The sequence below is a fragment of the Amblyraja radiata genome, chromosome 17 (assembly GCF_010909765.2).
Source record: "Amblyraja radiata isolate CabotCenter1 chromosome 17, sAmbRad1.1.pri, whole genome shotgun sequence".
NCBI classification, from domain to species: domain Eukaryota; kingdom Metazoa; phylum Chordata; class Chondrichthyes; order Rajiformes; family Rajidae; genus Amblyraja; species Amblyraja radiata.
In genome coordinates this window covers 37,316,540-37,337,037 of record NC_045972.1, presented here as the reverse complement: position 1 = coordinate 37,337,037, position 20,498 = coordinate 37,316,540, and the positions used below count along the sequence as shown (strand labels likewise).

General features: G+C 46.6%; 1 protein-coding gene across 1 annotated transcript in view; it reads right to left on the bottom strand.

Moving 5' to 3' along the window:
* Positions 1 to 1,004: 1,004 nt before the first annotated feature.
* The window catches only part of LOC116982769 (cholesteryl ester transfer protein), a 39,710-nt gene continuing 20,216 nt past the window's right edge, over positions 1,005 to 20,498 (bottom strand). The window contains exons 7-17 of the mRNA XM_033036187.1: positions 19,360 to 19,420; positions 17,983 to 18,074; positions 16,692 to 16,868; positions 14,511 to 14,561; positions 12,586 to 12,753; positions 10,539 to 10,606; positions 10,410 to 10,452; positions 9,514 to 9,583; positions 6,055 to 6,140; positions 3,843 to 3,948; positions 1,005 to 1,723 (exon numbers count right to left, since the gene is read on the bottom strand). Of these exons, the coding sequence (XP_032892078.1) occupies positions 1,677 to 1,723; positions 3,843 to 3,948; positions 6,055 to 6,140; positions 9,514 to 9,583; positions 10,410 to 10,452; positions 10,539 to 10,606; positions 12,586 to 12,753; positions 14,511 to 14,561; positions 16,692 to 16,868; positions 17,983 to 18,074; positions 19,360 to 19,420 (969 nt within the window). The 3' untranslated portion in view covers positions 1,005 to 1,676. The remainder of the gene's footprint in view (positions 1,724 to 3,842; positions 3,949 to 6,054; positions 6,141 to 9,513; positions 9,584 to 10,409; positions 10,453 to 10,538; positions 10,607 to 12,585; positions 12,754 to 14,510; positions 14,562 to 16,691; positions 16,869 to 17,982; positions 18,075 to 19,359; positions 19,421 to 20,498) is intronic.

The window sequence follows — 20,498 nt, the reverse complement described above, 5'->3', positions numbered from 1 at the left end:
CCTTTCGGTGATAGAATGCGGACCCCGAGCTTTCATCAGTCCCATATGGTAGACGTTGACTGATGGACGCGATGGGGTGCTGCTGCGTAGGAATTACTGTTTTTGGTTTGCTCGTCCCGGCCCTGCCCTCATGAGCCGAAAGTTTTGTAAAACCTCTTTCATGTCCTTCATATGCTTTGTGAGGTTTTTGCCAAAGAGCAGTGGGTCTGGCTCAGTGGCTGGGGTATGCACAACCCCGCAATGTAGGATTTTTATGGCAGGTCTTATGACTTGTTTACGAAGGTTGTGGTCATCTCCGTATTTGTCCACGGAACGAGGAAAATTATGTGATGGCTGACGTCAGGCTTTTAACGGCCTCCTGCACGTGGGGTTGCCACGTAGCTGTCCACCACACCTAGCAGCTCTTCCTGTTCCTGCACCCCTTGCATACTCCCGAGATCTTCAGCCATTGCCCGTTCTTGACCAGCCCAGTCCTGGTCACCAAAGCTATCCTCTGGAAAGGAGGAAGCAATGGACAGTGCACAAGGCACTGTGGAGGGAGTGCCTGACCTCCCTCTGCGAGAGCGCCCCTCCTGGGGTGCACCTCGCTGGAGCTCTTGCTCCAAGAGCCGCTCCATGCTACTCAGGCGGCTGTCTCTCCCCCGCCTGGGTGGAGAGACGTCCCCGTCCGACAAGTCGGAGCCACCGGCCGGATGCCTCTTCCATGGTTTTACCTCCAGCCCGCTGCTCAGGTGCTAGCGGGGCTGGGCTCGGCACGGTGTCGGCATAGCGGAGCGCCGGGTAAGCGGTCCTACCGCCTTGTTGCTGCCCCCCCCCAGATGGAACGCTCCTCCGTGGAGTCGAGCGGGGGCAGGTCTGTTCAGGCGGCTGTCTTTCCCCCCCGAGCTAACAGAATCAAGGGATATGGGGAGAAAGCAGGAATAGGGTACTGATTCTGGATGATCAGCCATGATCAGATTGAATGGCGGTGCTGGCTCGAAGGGCCGAATGGCTTACTCTTGCACCTATTTTCTGTTTCTAACACATATGAATCAGAAAATTTAGTTTTAGTTTTCGAGATGCAGCGTGGAAACAGGCACTTCAGCCCACCGAGTCCACGCCGATGAACGATCGCCCCGTACACAAGTTCTATCCTGCACCCGAAGGACAATTTCTTTTACTTGGGTCACAGGGAGAACGTGAAAACTCCATACAGAGAATGCCCGCAGTCAGGATTGAACCCAGGGCTCTGGCGCTGCAAGGCAGCAACACTTTCACTGTGCCACTCTTTGAACCTTTCCCTTGATTTCTAACATGACACAATTTTCCATCCTTCACCATTATTAACACGAGCTAAATGGGACAAGAAACTTCAAAGGTTTGGTTACTCTGTAAAGTACAAAGCACTTATAAATATCATCCAAAGACTTCGAGATTTCTGCATCGTATTTTCTATACGTCAAATAATTGTTCAGGTCAACACCCGCAGAATGTTTTGGTAACACTTATGCCTACCAGTCAGAAGGTCTGGAGGTCAAGCCCCAGCCAAACGGCCACAATCCAGCACAATACCTCATTGCAGTACAGTACTCATGATGTAATCTGACCACAGCCCCATGACATTCAATTATATCAACGTCCATTAGTTGTTGGTTTAATACTTTTCATCTTGTGGTTTACAGTGTTCAGTTGCTAGGTCAGGTGTTGAGGTTAGAGAAATCGTCATTGTTGCCTTTAGTCTTCCCTATGCAAGGATACAAGGATACAAAGGCCATTTATTATCACATACACCAATTGGTGTAGTGACATTTGACTTGCCACGCAGCACACAATAAAGATAAGACACAACATTAAAGAATGTAACAATAAACATAAAAACATCCCCCCACAATGGTTCCCACTGTGAGGGAAGGGACAAAGTCCAGTCCCCATCCCCATGTCCACCCATAGTCGGGCCTATTGAGGCCTCCGCAGTCACCGCTATATGAGAATATGTACAACGTGCAGGTTCTCCTTCCATTTCCTTACCACTTCCTAGTATCAAGTTACACCTGTCGTGGTCAGTGCTCCCCTGTATTAAGTTATACCTGTATTGGTCAATGTTTCTCTGCATTAAGTGATGTCTGTATTGTTCAGTCACACAGGCTGTGCTGGGTTCCACATAATCTCAACAATATAGAATAAGGCAAGGGTGGTGGCTAATGTAATTAGAGTGTTTGGAAGAGAACAAATGGTAAAGGGGGATAGAGCAGGACATTGCCTGAAGCATTCTCTTCCCAAATTATCGTTTCTACCAGAAATGTCAGGATTATCTTCTGCTGAAACTCATTGATCCAGTGAAAATATTGAAATGGCTAATTGCCTAAGATTACTGACAGCAAGGGAAATCAAATCGTGGAAGGATATGGACCAAGTGCTTGCAAATGGAATTAGTATGGATGGATTATTGAGAGCCAGCATGGACATAATGGGCCAAAGGGCCTGTTTCTGTGCTGATATAATTCTATTACAAGATGGGAGATGGAATTTTGAGGAAGCAAAATTATGAAAGGAAATATGGCAGTGTGCTCCTGTTAAAAGTAGTTTGTTGAAGGTATTTTCACCCAGGGCTTCCTTCTTCCATATATTTTTTGGAAAATTTCTACCCGTTCTCCTCATCATTATTCTTTAAGTAAAATTACAAATAATCTTCAGTGGGGTTAAAGAAAAAACTCAAAATGGATATTATGAATCCAAGATTGCATAGACTCCGGAAGTGGCGGCGCTGGTACGGCTGCGGCTCGCCTGCAGTGCGTTTGTCTTTACTTTTTTATGTTGTTTTTTTTCCGTTTTGTCTAGTTAGTTTTTGTTTTTTAGGTTGTGTTTATGTGGGGGGGGGAGGTGAAACGGGGCTTGCTGTCTCTCTCTTCGGGGGAATATGACTTTTTTGTCGTATCCCCCTTCTCTGCCTCCGTCTGCGCTGAGGCCTAATGGCGGAGCTGGCGGCCTCGAGACTCCGGAGGCAGAGCCAATCAGGACTTGCCCTGGGCTCGCTCCCGTGAGGGCGGCCCGGCTCGGGGCTGGAACGGTGCTTCCGTCGGAGCGGCCCAGCTCGAGGGTGGAATGGCGCTCCCGTCGGAGTGGCCCAGCTCAAGGGAGGAACGGCACTCACGTGAGGGCGATCCGGCTCGGGGCTGGAACGGTGCTCCGGTGGCTGGGACGGCGTTCTAGCGGCTATGACCTGAGTCCGGGGTTGAGCCGCGGGCCAGCGGCTGCGTCCATTGGACTGGAGGGCGGCAGCTTCGACCACCCCGGGCCGCGGTGTTTGAGCCGGCCCGTTGCGGGGTTCGGTGAGCCGCGGGACTGTTTGTACCATCGCCCGGTGGGGTATCGCCTCAGCGCAGAGGGAGAAGAGGAGGGAAGAGACTGCAGCCCTAAGATTTTTGCCTCCACCACAGGGAGGTGCTTGGAGGACTCACTGTAGTGGTGTTAATTTGTGTTTATTGTTGTTATTATTGTATGATTGTATGTATGACTGCAGGCACGAAATTTCGTTCAGACCGTAAGGTCAGAATGACAATAAAGGCATTCAATTCAATTCAATTCAATCAACAGCGACATGTGCTGTAGAATAGAAAATACCATTGATAAAAACTACAGACAAGCAACATGCAAGGTTGATCACATTATCATTTCACTTGGAACTGTTTGTCATCATACATGTTGTATTTGATGAAACCCTATTCACATGTAAAAAAATTGAGCACAACATGCTAAAGTAATCACAGTAAACCACCAGGTTGGGAAACCCAGTGAAACTTGCGAACATAAAGACAGGTCTGTTTTTGCGAGCTATTGTGAAGTCTGATCCCACGAGTCCTCACCGCTTTCTTTCTGAAAATAGGAACTTATCGTCGATGTGAAGTTTCGAAGAAAATTTTCCAGCAGCTGGCGTGGAAACTGGAAGTCTGTTGCGACAGTCACGTAGCCCTGTGAAAGGGGAGGAATTGGAAATTAATTTGAGACAGAATAAAACATGCAAGGCACGTGCAAGGTGTGGGCTGCTTGGAGTGTATAATTAGTATCACTCGCCCCCTCGATTGCTCTAGAGCTCCCACCGCGGGCGGCGCTGATCAACATCGCGGAGTCCTGCGACTCCGCCCGGCTCGGCCTGTGGACTTCGGGAGCCGCGGACTCCGGTGGGAGGCGGCTGATTTCGAGGTCCAGGCCGCTGAGGATGTTCTCCATCGGGGTTCGGCGTCCGGGTTCCATCGTTCCCGGCGTGAGGGCCTGAGCATCGGGCCGCCCGTGGCGGCGACTGCGGGTGCTCGGGAGGCCCCGACCACAGGTGAACATCTGGGAAGATCGGAGGGGAGGCTGGTTGGACTATGGTACCTTCCTCAACTTTGGTGCCGCTGTGGGGTTATGTTCTGTCGTGGACTTCTGGGTTTGTGCTTTTTAAAAATATTTTTAATTTATTTATTATTTATTTTTATGTTACTTGACTGTAAGGAAAATCCATTTCGTTGTCTCTAATATGAGATAATGACAATAAATTGACTACAATACAATACAAAATCACAGGCGTCAACACCAGCTGAACCCAACCAACATTGATGGAAGACCCGACTGTATCTGATGAGAGGGATGTGAACTCGTCACTGATCAGAGCTATTACACTGCGTTAGAAACCAGGGGCTGACAATAATAAAATTAATAATAATCTTTTGTAAATTTTTCTATGGAAGTACGGAAACTTAATTATTTCTTCTATGTAAAGCACTTTGGTTTCAACGAGAGTTGATTTAAACGTGCTATATAAATAACATTTACTTACTTACTAAAATTAATTAATAAAAGCAGCAATGCAGAGCAATGGCCAAAATACTAAATGCAAAATGGGAGATCCCAAGGGCATGATTGTAGGACTGGAAACACACTCTATATTTATCAGATCACAGGACAGTTTAGCTTAGTTTATCATTTAGTTTATAGTTGAGTTGAGTTTAGTTTCTAGTTTAATGATGTAGCATGGAAACAGGCCCTTCAGCCCATGCCCACCATTGATCACACATTCACATTAGTCCCACTTTCTTATTAATTCATACACAGGGCAATTTTTACAAATGCCAACCCTACAAACCCACACATCCTTGGGGGGTGTGGGGGGCGGGTGGAAACTGTAATACCCAGAGGAAACTCAAATGGAGTACATGCAAACTCCGCACAGACAGCATCCGAGGTCAGGATTGAACCCAGGTCTCTGACGTTGTGAGGCAGCAGCTCTAACACCTGTGCCACGGTGTATTCAATAGCATGGGCAAAAAGGGCGGTTTCTGCAGCCTATAGCTCTAGGAAAACGTCTGGCACATTTGTCACTGGCAGCAGTGATTTAGCTCGGACTTAGCTACGACTCTTTGGGCGGAGAGGAGGCGCGAGCTGCAGGACAATGATGGGCCCATCACTGGAGCAGGTGTTATTGAAGATATAACCATGTTTATCTCCAAGCTCTCTGCTCATATCTCGACGCCGGGGCAAGACCACCCGGTGAGAACGGCCAGGAACATCGGGCCTCCGTAGAAGCAATTGCGGTGGCCTCAATAGGCCTGCATTGGGGTGAACTTGGGGTTGGGGACTGGACATTGTGCCTTCCCCCACAGTGGTATCCATTGTGGGGGGATGATTTTTTGTCTGTAAGGTAATCCTGTTAGTCTTTGTCCAAGATGGCTGCCGTGAAGGGAGAGTGGACGCTGGCGCGCTTTAGCTGCCGCTGCTCTCTCTTCACATTGTGTTTTTGATTTTTGTTTTTGGACTGAATTCTGTTTTTAATTTGTGTTTCTGTGATGTCTTTATTATTTATTTTATTCTGATTATATGTTTATATTTCCTGTTAACCTATGTAAGGTGTCCTTGAGATGTCTGAAAGGCGCCCAATAAATAAAATTTATTATTATTATTATATCTCACAATCACGACTGGTTTACACGCACACAGTTGATGGTCATGCCATTAAAAGAGATTGCCGAGGATGTTTGTAATCTTTTATACGTTGTTTACTTCCAGCACGGTGTTTGTGCCATTAACATACTTTCATACCTTGTTTGGTTCCAGCACTGCGTTGCTGATGTTAAAATATTGTAGTCCTTTCTTGTCAAGCAGCGCTGTTATATAAAACTCCACATCTAGGTCAAAGAAGAAAATAACAATGATTGAGATTTTTTCACACAGAGAATGGTGAATCTGTGGAATTCTCTGCCACTGAAGGTAGTTGAGGCCAGTTCATTGGCTATATTTAAGAGGGAGTTAGATGTGGCCCTTGTGGCTAAAGGGATCAGGGGGTATGGAGAGAAGGCAGGTACAGGATACTGAGTTGGATGATCAGCCATGATCATATTGAATGGCGGTGCAGGCTCGAAGGGCCGAATGGCCTACTCCTGCACCTATTTTCTATGTTTCTATGTTAATCCCCAAAATGCTGACCATGGCTTAAGTCAAAGGTAATTTGTTTTTTTTACAACATTGGAGGCCATTTTGGCCCATTGTGCCCATGTTCGCTCATAAAACACTCCCCCTCCCCAATAACATTCCCCATCACCTACACTCCCCCACTAATTTATAGCGACCAATTAACCTGTGCTGTCACAAGTAAGAATTTCGTTTTTCCAGTTCAGTACATATGAGAATTAAACACTCTTGGCTCTCTTTAGACTTAAGAGATACTGTGTGGAAACAGGCCCTTCAGCCTACCATGTCCACGCCGACCAGCTATCACTCCGTACACTAGAACTATCCTACACACTTGGGACAATTTACAATTTTTCTTTACCAAAGCCAATTAACCTACAAACCTGTATGTCTTTGACGTGTGGGAGGAAACCGGAGTATCCAGAGAAAACTCAGTCACAGGGAAAATGTACAAACTCCACACAGACAGCACTCGTAGTCAGGATCGAACATGGGTCTCTGGCACTATAAGACAGCAGCTCTACCACTACGCCATTGTGCCACCTCACACAGAATTTTTAACTTATCAATTTGTCTATTTTTGGGATGTTGAAAAAAACCCCACCAAATCACTGGAAGAACATGCAAACTCCACACACAATCAGCAACCGAGGTCAGGATCGAACCTGGGTCAATGGAACCGAGAGGCAGCAGCTCGACTAACTGCGCCACTCAGCTGCATGCGAAGCCTCTTATCTTTACCTCATTTGTGAGTTAAGTATCTTCAAGTAGCAAAAGGCAGGCAGCAAATACCTCAATGTGAAAAAAAATCAAGCATGGTCTTACGTGGCACTAGTATAAAGCAAGAGAAACAGCAGATAGGAGAAGAAGCTGTCTAAAGGGTCTGTCCCACTTTCCCGAGTCCTCTGCCGAGTTGAAAGGACCTTAAAAAAAAATGTTTGTGATCTACGAACTCCTCCTCCCGACTATCTTTTTACTCGTGGACTTTGTCATGCTGAAAAAAAGTCCCAACTTACGTGATGCCCCGAGTACCTACGGCTGGCATAACGAGCCGCTACGACATATCTACGGACTCCTACAGACTCGCTATGGACTCACTACGGGCATTCTCCGAGTTTGAATCAAGGGGAAATCTCGGGAGAATTCGTGAGTAACTCAGGAAAGTGGGACAGACCCTTAAGTATAAATGTTAGGGATGTCTTGGCATAAAGCACAGCAGAGACCTCATACCCAGTGTATAAAATCATGAGAGGAATAGATCGTGTAGACGCACAGTAACTTGCCCAGAGTAGAGGAATTGAGAACCAGAGGACAAATGTTTAAGGTGAAGGGAGAAAGATTTAATAGGAATCCGAGGGGTAATTTCACACAAAGGGTGGCGGGTGAATGGAAAGAGCTGCCAAAGGAGGTAGTTGAGGCAGGGAGAATTGCAATGTTTAGTTTGGGTTAGAGATACCACGCAGAAACAGGACCTTCGCCCCACCGAATCCACACCGACCAGTGATCCCCGCACATTAACACTACCCTATACACACACAGACACACACACACGGGACACTTTTACATTAATACCAAGCCAATTAATCTACAAACCTGTATGTCTTTGGTGTGTGGGAGGAAACCAAAGATCTCGGAGATAACCCATGCAGTCACGGGGAGAACGTACAAATTCCGTACAGACAAGCTCCCGCAGTCAGGATTAAAGCCGGGTCTCTGGCGCTGTAAGTCAGCAACTCTACCGCTGCACCACAGTGCCGCCCACAGTTAAGAAACAGATAGATAGGTATATGGATAGGATAGGTTTAGAGGGATGTGGGCCAAATACAGGCAGATAAGACTAGTGTAGATGGGACAGGTTGGTCGGTGTGGGCACTTCTGGAACCAAAATCAAATTCACTACCCTGTGTCTGTCTCTCTCTACCCCTCTATCTCACTGAAGATCTTTGAACTATAATCAGACTTTGCTGGACATTATCTTGCACTAAACATTATACACTTTATTCTGTATCTGGACACTCAACACGGCTTGTTAAAAATCAGGTATAGTCTTGACTTGTTAGCAAGCAACAAAAAAGCTTTTTACTATACTTCGGTACAATAATAAACTAATCCAAACTCTGTCAATAATCTATTGAGCAGACAATTCTTCATCTTATTCCCTGCTTCAACCTGAGTTTCACCCTATCGGGGTTGATCCCTTTGTCCTATCCATCTCCACACTCCAAGCAGAACAAACTTGTTTCTTTCTCTCTTCCAGTTCTAACAAAGGTATCCTCAATCTGAAATACAAACTGCTTTTCTCCCCACAGTTGCTGAGTATTTCCAGCATTGTGTTTCAGATTCCCTACATCTGCAGTGTTTCGACTGACACTGACAAGATGTCTGCCTCTCGCCTGCCACTTTTGCGGGCTGGAAGAGTCTGTGTACCACGTGTACATGGAGTGCGTGAGGCTGCTGCCACTGTTTGAATATCTAAAGGGGCTGCTCCTTGCCTTCTGGCTGCATTTTTCACCCACCATCCTCATCTTTGGACACCCTGTGCGTAGGGGAGAGGGTAGGGCTGAAGATGTCCTGGTTGGGTTGCTCCTGGGCCTGGCCAAGCTGGCCATCCGCGAGTCACGGCGCCAGACGGTGGAGGGCTCTACCCAAACCAGCTGCCTGCCCCTTTTCCGGGGTTACGTCCGTGCCCGGGTGGGGTTAGAAAGGGAATACGCCCTGTCTGCGGGCACCCTGAGGGAGTTCCGGGACCGCTGGGCTCCGCAGGGTGTTGAATGTATCCTCAATAATGATTGTATCATAGTTGTATAGTAGTTTATTACATGTTTGTATTGTATTATGGTGGTGGGTTCTGGCTTGTTTTATTGTAGTGTAAATATTATTTTTAATAATTGAATTTTAAAAAATTTTGATTTAAAAAAAAAAAAAAAAAAAAAAAAAGATGTCTGCCTCTCATCCACACCACGTCCTGGACCAGATCGTGCAAAATAGGTGACAGTAAATGTATAACGTTGTTAGTCTTGTTTTAGTCTACAATGGGCAATGTCTGTTCTTTATTACCTCAAACCCAATCTTCCCCAAAGAATTACTCACAAGAGATGATCTTTTGCAGTCCACCTGCTGAGAAAAACTTCTCCAAATAACGCTTTGCTATAGTCTTGTCCTGAAATAACAAATTGCAAATCGTTTAGTTTGGAGACACAGCATTTCCGAATACTTCTTAAAATGAACACATGGCAGGTCACAAAAATAAATTGCCTCTAATTTTGAAAAAAAAAGACAAAGTGCTGGAGTAACTCAACGTGTCAGGCAGCAACCCTAGAGAACATGGATATGTGATGTTTTGGGTCTAGACCCTTCTCAGACTCCATTTGAAAAGTTGATTTTGCCAACTCTGGTAAACTAAAAATGGCCTAACCACAAATACACATCACTAAAAAAACAAAACTGTGACACTGGAAGAACCTTACTTTAGGAGATCGCTTGTGAGATTCTCTTCTATTTTAAAGCGTTAGAGGCATCTGATACATTTCCGATGCCTCTTCCGATGTGTAAGAAGCATCTGATACATTTCCGTTGCCCCAGATTCCTGGATCTGGGGCAACACAGTGGTGCAGCGGTAGAGTTGCTGCCTTACAGCACCAGAGACCCGGGTTCAATCCTGACCACGGGTGCTGTCTGTACGGAGTTTGTATGTTCTCCCTGTGACCACATGGGTTGTCTCCGGGCGCTCTGGTTTCCTTCCACATTCCAAAGACGCACATGTTTGTAGATTAATCGGCTTCTGTAAGTTGTCCCAAGTGTGTCGGATGGAACTAGTGTGCAGGGATTGCTGGTTAGCGTGGACATGATGGGCTGAAGGGCCTGTTTCCACGCTGTATTTCTAAACTAAATTGAAAATCAATTTTGAAATCGGGATCTTTCTAAAATTACTGTCAACTTCTGAAGCATCTCCAATCAGTTTTCCAAGATATTCTATGTATACTCACCAGGGTGATCGCTGGATTATTCCTTAAGGTTTTGATGCTCCAGCTGTGGAGATGCATAGAGTGAATGATTAATACGTCTCAGTAATCACATGGACTTTAATCTAAGGAAGTGTCAGCAGAGGCACTTACTGATTTGAAGAGGGCTGCAGGTGGATTTTCCTGTTTGTATAAGATGACTGTACGGTGGTTTCAATGTCCTGTGGATACAAGGTAGAAACCTCGTTACTAGATTTATAAAGTCATACAACACTTTATGAAGACTCTTTGGCCCAATTAGTCTATATTCTATTTATTAGAACATTTCAGTAGAGAAGCAGGCCCTTCAGCCCACAATGTTTGTACCGAACATGATGCCAACTTAAACTAACCTCATCTGTCAGTACATGATCCATATCCCTCTATTAAGAAGCAGAGCCTTACAGTGTGGAAACCTTGCCCACCTTGCCTACACGGGCCAACATGTCCCATCTACACTAGACTCACATACCTGCATTTGGCCCATATCCCTCTAAACCGGTCTATCTAGGTACTTGACTAATTGTTTCTTAAACATAGCAATTTTAATTCCCTGCACTTCCATGAACCTATCTAAAAGCCTCTTAAACGACACTATCGTATCTGCCTCCACCACCACCCCTGGCAGTGCGTTCCAGCCCCCACCCCTCTCAGTTAAAAACTTGCCCCACACATCTCCATTAAACTTTCCCCCTCTTGCCCAATAGCTACAGTACGCCCTCTAGTGCTGGACATTCCCACCCTGGGGAAAAAGGGTCTGTGTAACTCTTCCCACATTCCCACCAATTCCCTCCAGTTTCTGCCATTCACTCACACATGAAGGCCAATTTTATCTACCGACCTGCATGTCTTTGTGGTGTGGGAGGAAACCGGAGCACCCAGAGGAAACTCACACAGTCACAGGGAGAACACCACACAGACAGCACTCAAAGTCAGGATTGAAACCGGGTCACCGGATCTGGCGGGCAGCAGATCTACTAGCTGTGCAACTGTGCTGCCTGTCCATCAGTAAAGCATAATTACCACTGTTATTCTTTTTAAATTACAGCAGCACAGTATCAAACAAAAAATCAGAATTACATCTTCTCCCCTCACACACAAAGCCAGATGTTCAATCTGAAGAAGCATCCCAACCACAAACATTCTATGTTCTTTCTCCTCCATAGTGGCCTCCTGAGCTGCTGAGTTCCTCCAGCACTTTGGGGTTTTTTTTGCTCAGGATTGCAGCATCTGCAGTCTCTTGTGTCTCCTAGACTGAACACCAGGTGGCGCCCACTACCCATTTCTGAGCCCACCAGTTTCCTCTCAAAGGTTTAAGAAGGAACTGCAGATGCTGGAAAATCGAAGGTACCCAAAAATGCTGGAGAAACTCAGCGGGTGCAACAGCATCTATGGAGCGAAGGAAATAGGCAACGTTTCGGGCTGAAGAAGGGTTTCGGCCCTAAACGTTGCCTATTTCCTTCGCTCCATAGATGCTACTGCACCCGCTGAGTTTCTCCAGCATTTTTGTGTACCTTCCTCTCAAAGGTTCATTGTGCTATTGCAGGCAGCTATTATCTGGCCTACAGAATTGTACACAGTAATGAAGGCTAAAATAAACACAGAAAATGCTGGAAACACATTGACGGTCAGGCAGCATCTGCACAAAGGCTTTTGTCTATCGCACTAACGTAGAAATAAGGAACTGCAGATGCTAATTGACACAAAAAAAGATGCAAAGTGCTGGAGTAACTCAGCGAGTCAGGCAGCACTCCAGGAGAACATGGTTAGGTGACCCCAGCTGTCCGTGTCCGGTATTTTCTGTCTTTATTTTTGAACATAGAACAGTACAATGCCTTTAGAAAGGAGATGAGGGGGTATGTCTTTAATCAGAATCAGAAGGTGGTGAATCTGTGGAATTCATTGCCACAGACGGCTGTGGAGGCCAAGTTAATGGATATTTTTAAGGCAGAGATTGGCGGATTCTTGATTAGTAAGGATGTCAGAGGTTATGGGGCGAAGGCAGAAGATTTGGGTTGAGAGGGAAAGGTAGATCAGCCATGATTGAATGGCAGAGTAGTATGATGATGGGCTGAATGGCCTAATTCCGCTCCTGGAACTTATGAACTACAGCAAGAGAATTGAATCTGCAGCTCACAATGTAGGCGTCGAATATACTCACCATTTCCATGTACAGTGCTGTGTAGGAATCCTTACTCTCAGGCACAACGTCAACCTCTATAGCTACTGATCCCTCCAAAATGGTGCCCACACTTTTGAAGAGAATGCTGGGTGGCCGGAGCGCTGTGAGTTTGACCATCAGGTCATTTATAGGAACAGCGGGGAATACCTGCAACATAACAGAGTTATAGAGTGGTGTAGCACACAAACAGGCCCTTTGGCCCACCATGTCCATGCCAACCTTTTTGCCCATCTACATATCCCACGTGCCTGCAATGGACCATATCCTTCTTAGTCTAATTATTTAAATATCTGTCTCTAAAACGTAGTAATGTTCACCATCTCCCATGGCAGCACATTATGGATATCAACCACTTTCTGTGTAAAATGCCTCCCCCTAAAACTCCCCTTGAAGACTCCTTCCCCCCACTTTAAGCCCGTGTCCTCTTACTTTTAATACCCTGGCATCTTCTTCTTCTGTCATATGTCTTTTAGACCTGCAGCTCCGTTGAGGCGAGAAATAGAGTTTGACTATTAGCTATGCCGTTATATACCACCACCAGGTCACCCCTCAGCCTTCAATGCTCCATGGAAAACAAGCTCATCTTGTCCAATGTCACTGCATATCTAAAGTCCTCCAACCCAGGTGACATCCCAGTCAATGTCCATATAACCATATAACCATATAACAATTACAGCACGGAAACAGGCCATTGCACTCTCCACTGCACTGCACTGCACTGCACTGCACTCTCTCTCCAACACATTTATCCTTTCTTTATTGTGGCAAACAGAACTACTGGCTATACTCCATGTGGCTCAATCAGCCTTTTAATGCCACAACCTAACATTCCTACTATTATATTCTTTCCCGTGATCTATGAATGCAAGCACACCATATCCTTTCTTCACTTTCCTAAAGATTTATGGTGCCACCTTCACGGAGATTTGGACTTAAGATTCCCAAGACTCGCTGTTCATCAACATTTCTGTGTCCTGCTCTTCGCTGTATAATACAATATAGAACATTTTATACAGTATCCTTAACACCAGCTCCTGTAAGGAAGTTCCTTACAGTTTAGGAGCAAGGAGATCCTACTGCAACTGTACAGGGCCCTGGTGATACTGTACTTGGAGTATCGAGTGCAATTTTAGTCTAATTTGAGGAAGGACATTATTACTTTTGAGGGAGTGCAGCGTAGGTTTACCAGGTCAGTTCCCGGGATGGCGGGACTGACATATTCTGAAAGAATGTGTCGACTGGGCTTGTATTCACTGGAATTTAGAAGGATGGGGGGGGACCTTATCGAAACATGTAAAATTCTTAAAGGATTGGACAGGCTGGATGCAGGGAAAATGTTCCCCATGTTGGGGGAGTCTAGAACCAGGGGTCACAGTTTAAGAATAAGGGGGTAGGCCATTTAGAACTAAGATGAGGAAAAATGTTTTCACCCAGAGAGTTGTGGATCTGTGGAATTCTCTGCCACAGCAGGCAGTGGAGGCCAATTCACTGGAGGTTTTCAAGAGAGAGTTAGATTTAGCTCTCAGGGCTAAAGGAATCAAGGGATATGGGAAAAAAGTATCTGATTTTGGATAATCAGCCATGATCATATTGAATGTCGGTGCTGGCTCGAAGGGCCAAACGGCCTACTCCTGCACCTATTGTCTATGTTTCTATGATCCAGCACCGACAGATTAAAGAATAATAGCGAATTAGAATTTGCCTATGGATTATTGACTGCAAATTTGTGAGCAGATGATTTAGGGCTTTATTTATGATTGTGTACTATGATAGAACTGATTGTACAGAGAGATGTCACCATGTCAATGACAACTCAGTTAGTGCAGATCCAAAGTTTACCATCCCCCTCCAGAATGTTTCCCTCAGTGAGTCTTACTCCTTATTACGTAACCAAGGAGACGTACCTGCTGTAAGACGTTTAGCTCATGTTTAAATTCTCCATCTTCGAACACCTTCTGAAAGAGCAAGCAAAAAACACTTCAGTGTCTCATTTGATTCTCCTGCCTCGAACATCAGAGAGTCAGAGAGAGAGAGAGAGAGCGAGAGAGATAAGAGTGTTTTATTGTTACATGTCCCAAATCTGCATCATGTAATTCTTGCTAACAGCAGCAGCACAATAGTGTGTATTAGAGAACACAACAAACAACAAAAGAAGCTCAATAAATAAAACATATAGTGGTAAAACAAAACAAAGCCAAAAATCCCTGGTGTAACCCAGGCAGTTGGAGTTTATAGTCTTCAATTGTTTAGTTCAGTTTAGTTTAGAGACACAGCATGGAAACAGGCTCTTCGGCCCACTGAGTCTGCACCTACAAACCTGTACGTCTTCGGATTGTGGGAGGAAACTGGGGAAAACCCACGCAGGTCACCGGGAGAACGTACAAATTCCATACAGACAGCACACTTAGTCAGGATCGAACCTGGCGCTGTAAAGTCCCTGTCCCACTTAGGAAACCTGAACGGAAACCTCTGGAGACTTTGCGCCCCACCCAAGGTTTCCGTGCGGTTCCCGGAGGTTGCAGGTGGTTGCCAGAGGTTGCAGGTAGTGGAAGCAGGTAGGGAGACTGACAAAAACCTCCGGGAACTGCACGGAAACCTTTGGTGGGGCGCAAAGTCTCCAGAGGTTTCCGTGCAGGTTTCCTAAGTGAGACAGGGGCATTAATTAGACAGCAACTCTACCGCTGCGCCCGAACCTGGACATTATAGTTTACAGATTCTGAAACCTTCTTCATAATGGCAGGAGTGAAATGAATGTGTGGTCAGGGTGGTGTGGATCCTAGATGATGCTGGCTGCATTTTTGAGTTGGTGCCTCTAGACCCCTTCGATGGTGATGTTGCTGTAACAATGTCACAAGCTCCAACTGGCCCCCACTCCCACCCACAAACTCACACCCAGCTGCTCACTCATTGCCTTCACAATGACAGGCAACACTGTACTTTGCTGTGCCTGTCACCACAAGGAACTCATGCTGTCTGCAGCAGAGTCTTCAGGTTGGGAGAAGGGTCGTGTCTCAGTTCTCCCCGCAGATGCTGCCTGACCCACTGAGTTGCTCCAGCACTTTTTGGTCTATCTTTGGAATAAATTAGCATCTGCAGTTCTTCGTTTCCACTCTTCATGGATGGGCGCCCTGGCAGATTTCCATCACCCACCCTCCACTGCCCTCTCCCTCCTCGCCACCTCTATCCTCCAGCTTTCTGTCACACACCTGGGCCGTCCCAACACAGAGGCGATCTTCCTGCAACGTTGCATGGAGTGATGGAATGCTCGCGCCCATAACAAGCTGTTGTTGCTGGTGGCACCATTGTAAAAGGATGATGGAGCCAAGGTGAGGGGAGTCCAGATACAGAGCAATTATGGACCACCTGAATGTGGAGACGGGCTGGCCGATCGGGTGGGGAAAGGCTGAAGACACAGAGTTCATCTCATGAGCTCACTCACTCACTCACTCACAGATCAGATAGCAGTTCAGGGCACTGTTCATATTGCTCTGCTCATGTCGAGGCCACTGGCATTCCGTGCTTCTGGAGAGAAATGTAATCAACCAGTGGCAGAGTTGCTGCTTCACAGCACCAGACCCCCGGGTTCGATCCTGACCTCGGGTGTTTGTCTGTGTGGAGTTTGCAAGCTCTACCTGTGACCGCGTGGGTTTTTTTCCGGTTTCCTCCCACATCCACATCCCACAAACATAGATAGATGCAAATCCCAAAGACTTGCAGGTTTGTAGGTTAATTGGCTTCTGTAAATTCTGTGTGGAAACAAGGAACTGCAGATGCTGGTTTCTCAAAAAAAAGATACAAAATGCTGGAGTAACTCAACATCTCTGGAACAAAGGAATAGGTGGCGTCTTGGGTCGAGACCCTTCTTCAGACGGTAGACATCTCGACCCGAAACATCGCCTATTCCTTTTCTCCAGAGTAGCTGGCAGACCTAGCTGAACATGGATAAGTGATGTTTCAAGCCAGGACCCTTCTTCAGACTAATGTGAATGGGTGATCAATGGGCAGTGTGAACTCAACGGGCCTGTTTCCATTTCAAGCAATTCAATCAATCAATTAATTTATTCCTGTACTGATCTGACACATACCAGCAAATCATCGTCCACCAGCTTCAGAGAGAGCCGATCCTCCAGATAGGCTGCGTACAGCAGAGAGTTGATCACAGGCTCCGACACCCACAGGTTAAACATTCTGGTCTCTACTCGTTCAAATGGGATGGCGTTGGGCTTCTGGAAAACTGAAAAGTTCTTGTAGAACACACTACCCTGTGCAACACAACAAGGGGTTACTGTAACAAGGGAATCAACAAGGGGCGGAGATAGACAGCAAAGCACTTTGAACAGCAGTCATTGGAATCGGCATGTGTTATTGCAGCCTTCTTTGGAAGCCGCAGTGACTTCACACATATATGTATGGGAAGGAACTGCAGATGCTGGTTTACACCGAAGATAGACACCAAAGGCTGGAGTAACTCAGCGGGTCAGGCAGCATCTCTGGAGATATGGAACAGGTGACTTTTCGGGTTGACCTTTCTTCAGACACAACAAGATGTGTGATGGTGCATGTCTTTGACGATGTATCTGTGTGTGTGCGCATGTCCGTGTGCAACATGTCCATCTCTGTGTGTGTCTGAAGAGGAGTCTCGACCCGAAACGTCACCCATTCCTTCCCTCCAGAGATACTGCCCGTCCCGCTGAGTTACTCCAGCTTCTTGTGTCTAACTGTGCTGGTGATATCCTCACCCAGCGAACTGTAATGCTGACACCCGCGTGATTACTGGCTGCTGCGGGGCAAGGAGGTGTTCACTGCCTGACCCGGTCTCCATGCACGTGTGTGAGCTGCACGTGTGGCTGCATTTATCAAAGGTCTTCCCCAAGTTACAATGGGGTTCTTTCCGAGCGGAACCCTGACTGTTCGCTAGTTGGAAAAGTATCTGCCCAGCGACATACTTAAATAAAACACAGACCATCCAATTGCACAGACCATCCAAAGGCAACGTGCAATTAAAGCACAGTGTTTGACTCAGCGATTCAGATATTGCCGTAAACCGGGCTCCACTCAGAGAGTGGTGCGTACATTGAACACGCTGCCAGAGGAGGTGGTAGAGACAGCTACAATTACATTTTAAAAATATTTGGACAGATACATGGATAGGAAAGGATGAGAGAGATATGGGCCAAACTCAGGCCAATGTTATGTCTAGATAGGCATCTTGGTCAGCATTGACAAACTGGGCTGAAGGGCCTGTTTCTGTGTTGTATAACTCTATGAATAAACTTTTTTGAATAAAACACTGTTAAAACTTAAATCTGGATTCAGAGTTTATCCACATTGGTTGCAGATGACATCACATGTACCGTCAGTGTAAGGCACAGTTACCTTATGCCATGATTCCACATATTCTGAGGTAATCGTGGGATCACCAGTTAATTCTATACTTGTGGAAATCTCCCCATCGCTTAGGAATGCTCCTGTTTGAAAAGCAAAGTTACTTGTTAATAAGAAGCCCGTCTGCTCATAACAACGTGAGAATTAGTACATGTTCCTCAAGCCCGCTTGTCCATTCAATAAGGTCAATCTTAAGTCCACTCTACCATCTGATCCCAACACCTAAATGTTAACAGTCTTAGGGCCTGTCCCACTTAGGCGTCATTTGCGCGTCATTTACGTGACATAATTTATGAGTCACGACGCACGCTTCATGACGCACACATGATGCGCGCAAAGCGTGCATTACGTGCGCATGGCGTGCATTACGTGCGCATGGCGTGCATTGCGTGCGCATGGCGTGCATTACGTGCGCATGGCGTGCATTACGTGCGCATGGCGTGCATTACGTGCGCATGGCGTGCATTACGTGCGCATGGCGTGCATTACGTGCGCATGGCGTGCATTGCGCGCGCATGGTGCGTGGTGACGTAGGCAGTGACGCGCGGTCGCAAGCGGCGCCCCAGGATTTTGGGATTCACAAAATCTTCGCGCGCCACCTGCGTGACACGCAAATGACACCCAAGTGGGACAGGCCCTTTACACTTCAATATAGATAAAAGAGGCTGCAGTTACTGGCTTACAAAAAAAGTGCTGGAGTAACTCAGTTAGTCAGGCAACATCTCTGGAGAACATGGATAGGTGACACTTCGGGCCAAGACCCTTTTTCGGATGGATTGTAGTTTGTAACCCAACTATATGAACATTGAATTCTCCAATTTCATGTAACTAACTGACAAACACTTACACCCTCCCCACCCCCTCCCTTTTTATTATGTATTCTACATGTCTTTTTTCTGCTGAGATAGGAATACGCCGGATTGAAGCAACCCTATTTACAATTCAGTAAACTAGTTGGTTTAGTTTTGAGATAGAGAGCAGAAAGAGGCCCTTCAGCCCACCGAGTCAGCACCAAGGCTATCCTACACACTGGGGACAATTTATATTTATACCAAGACAACTAACCTACAAGCCTGTACGTCTTTGGATTGTGGGAGGAAACCGGAGCATTCAGAGAAAACCCACACAGATCATGGGGAGAACGTACAAACTCTGCACAGACAGCACCCGCAGTCAGAATCGAACCCGGGTCTCGGGTGCTGTAAGGCCGTAGCTCTACTGCTACACCACCATGCCCCCAAAGACCAAAGATGGTATCACTACAGTAAATGCAAGGTGTACCAAAAACAGGGGATAATAATCTATAGACAAGGTATCAATTGCATATCATCATTAATAAAAAATACTACAGTCCAAAGTAACTCTTACCAGCTTGCTGCAGAGTGAAGTCTGACAGTAGATTTGACATTTTATGGATTTCTGCACAGATCTTAAAACAGATAAACAAAGTTTAGAAAAAGATGAAGCTAACTTCCTGTTGCCAATTGAACTTTCATTAACCAATCAATCCCTATAGATTGTAAAAGTAATAATTACTTTTGGTTTTACTTTGGGATGTGAGCATGAGGAGACTAGAGCAGGTACATGAATAATCACAAACATGAGAAACTTAAATTTCTTCAGTCTGATAAAATGAGTCCTTTCTTCAGGGACTAAAAGCTGTATCAGAGCTGATGTACTGTAGCGACACCTGGTGGTGACTTTGGGTAGTCAAACCCTTGGATTGGCTGAGGAGACTCTCTGTCCTGGGTCTCCTCCATTGCCAGAGTGAGCAACAGCGGAAATTGGAGGAACAGCACCTCATATTCCGTCTGGGGACCTTGCGTCCTTATGGCATTAACATTGAATTCTCCCAATTTGGCTAGCCCTTGCTTTCTCCTCCCCTTCCTTAACCCTCTAGCTGTCTCCTCCCACCCTCCCATCCGCCCGCCCTCGGGCTCCTCCTCCTCCTCCCCTTTTCCTTCTTTCTTTCCCCCACCCCCCATCAGTCTGAAGAAGGGTTTCGGCCCGAAACGTCGCCTATTTCCTTCGCTCCATAGATGCTGCTGCACCCGCTGAGTTTCCCCAGCAATTTTGTGTACCTACCAAGTACTTTCATGTCGACGGCGCGCTTACACAGGAGATGGCTTTGCAGCTGCTGCCATTCCTTCAGGACCTGCCGGCGCTCGCTAAATACGAAGGCCGCCCGCCTCTAACACATGGACGGGTTGGGCGATCGCAAGTCATCCACTCGTATCTGCTCTTCGAACAGGCGTACTTAGAGCAGATGCCTGACAACATCCGCCTCATGCTTGCCGGTGCCGATTTCGCTGACCCCATGCAGCTCGCCAAGAGGGCCGATAAACTCTGGCTCGCGAAGCAGCAAGATGGTGGCTCCATCAACCGGATCCCCGCGCCAGCGCGCCAGTCGCCTCTGCTTCCATCGCAGAGCCGCAGCCATGTGCCGGTGACCAGGGTAAGCACAAATGGTGCTTCCACCATCTCCACTGGGGTGCTGAGGCGCGACG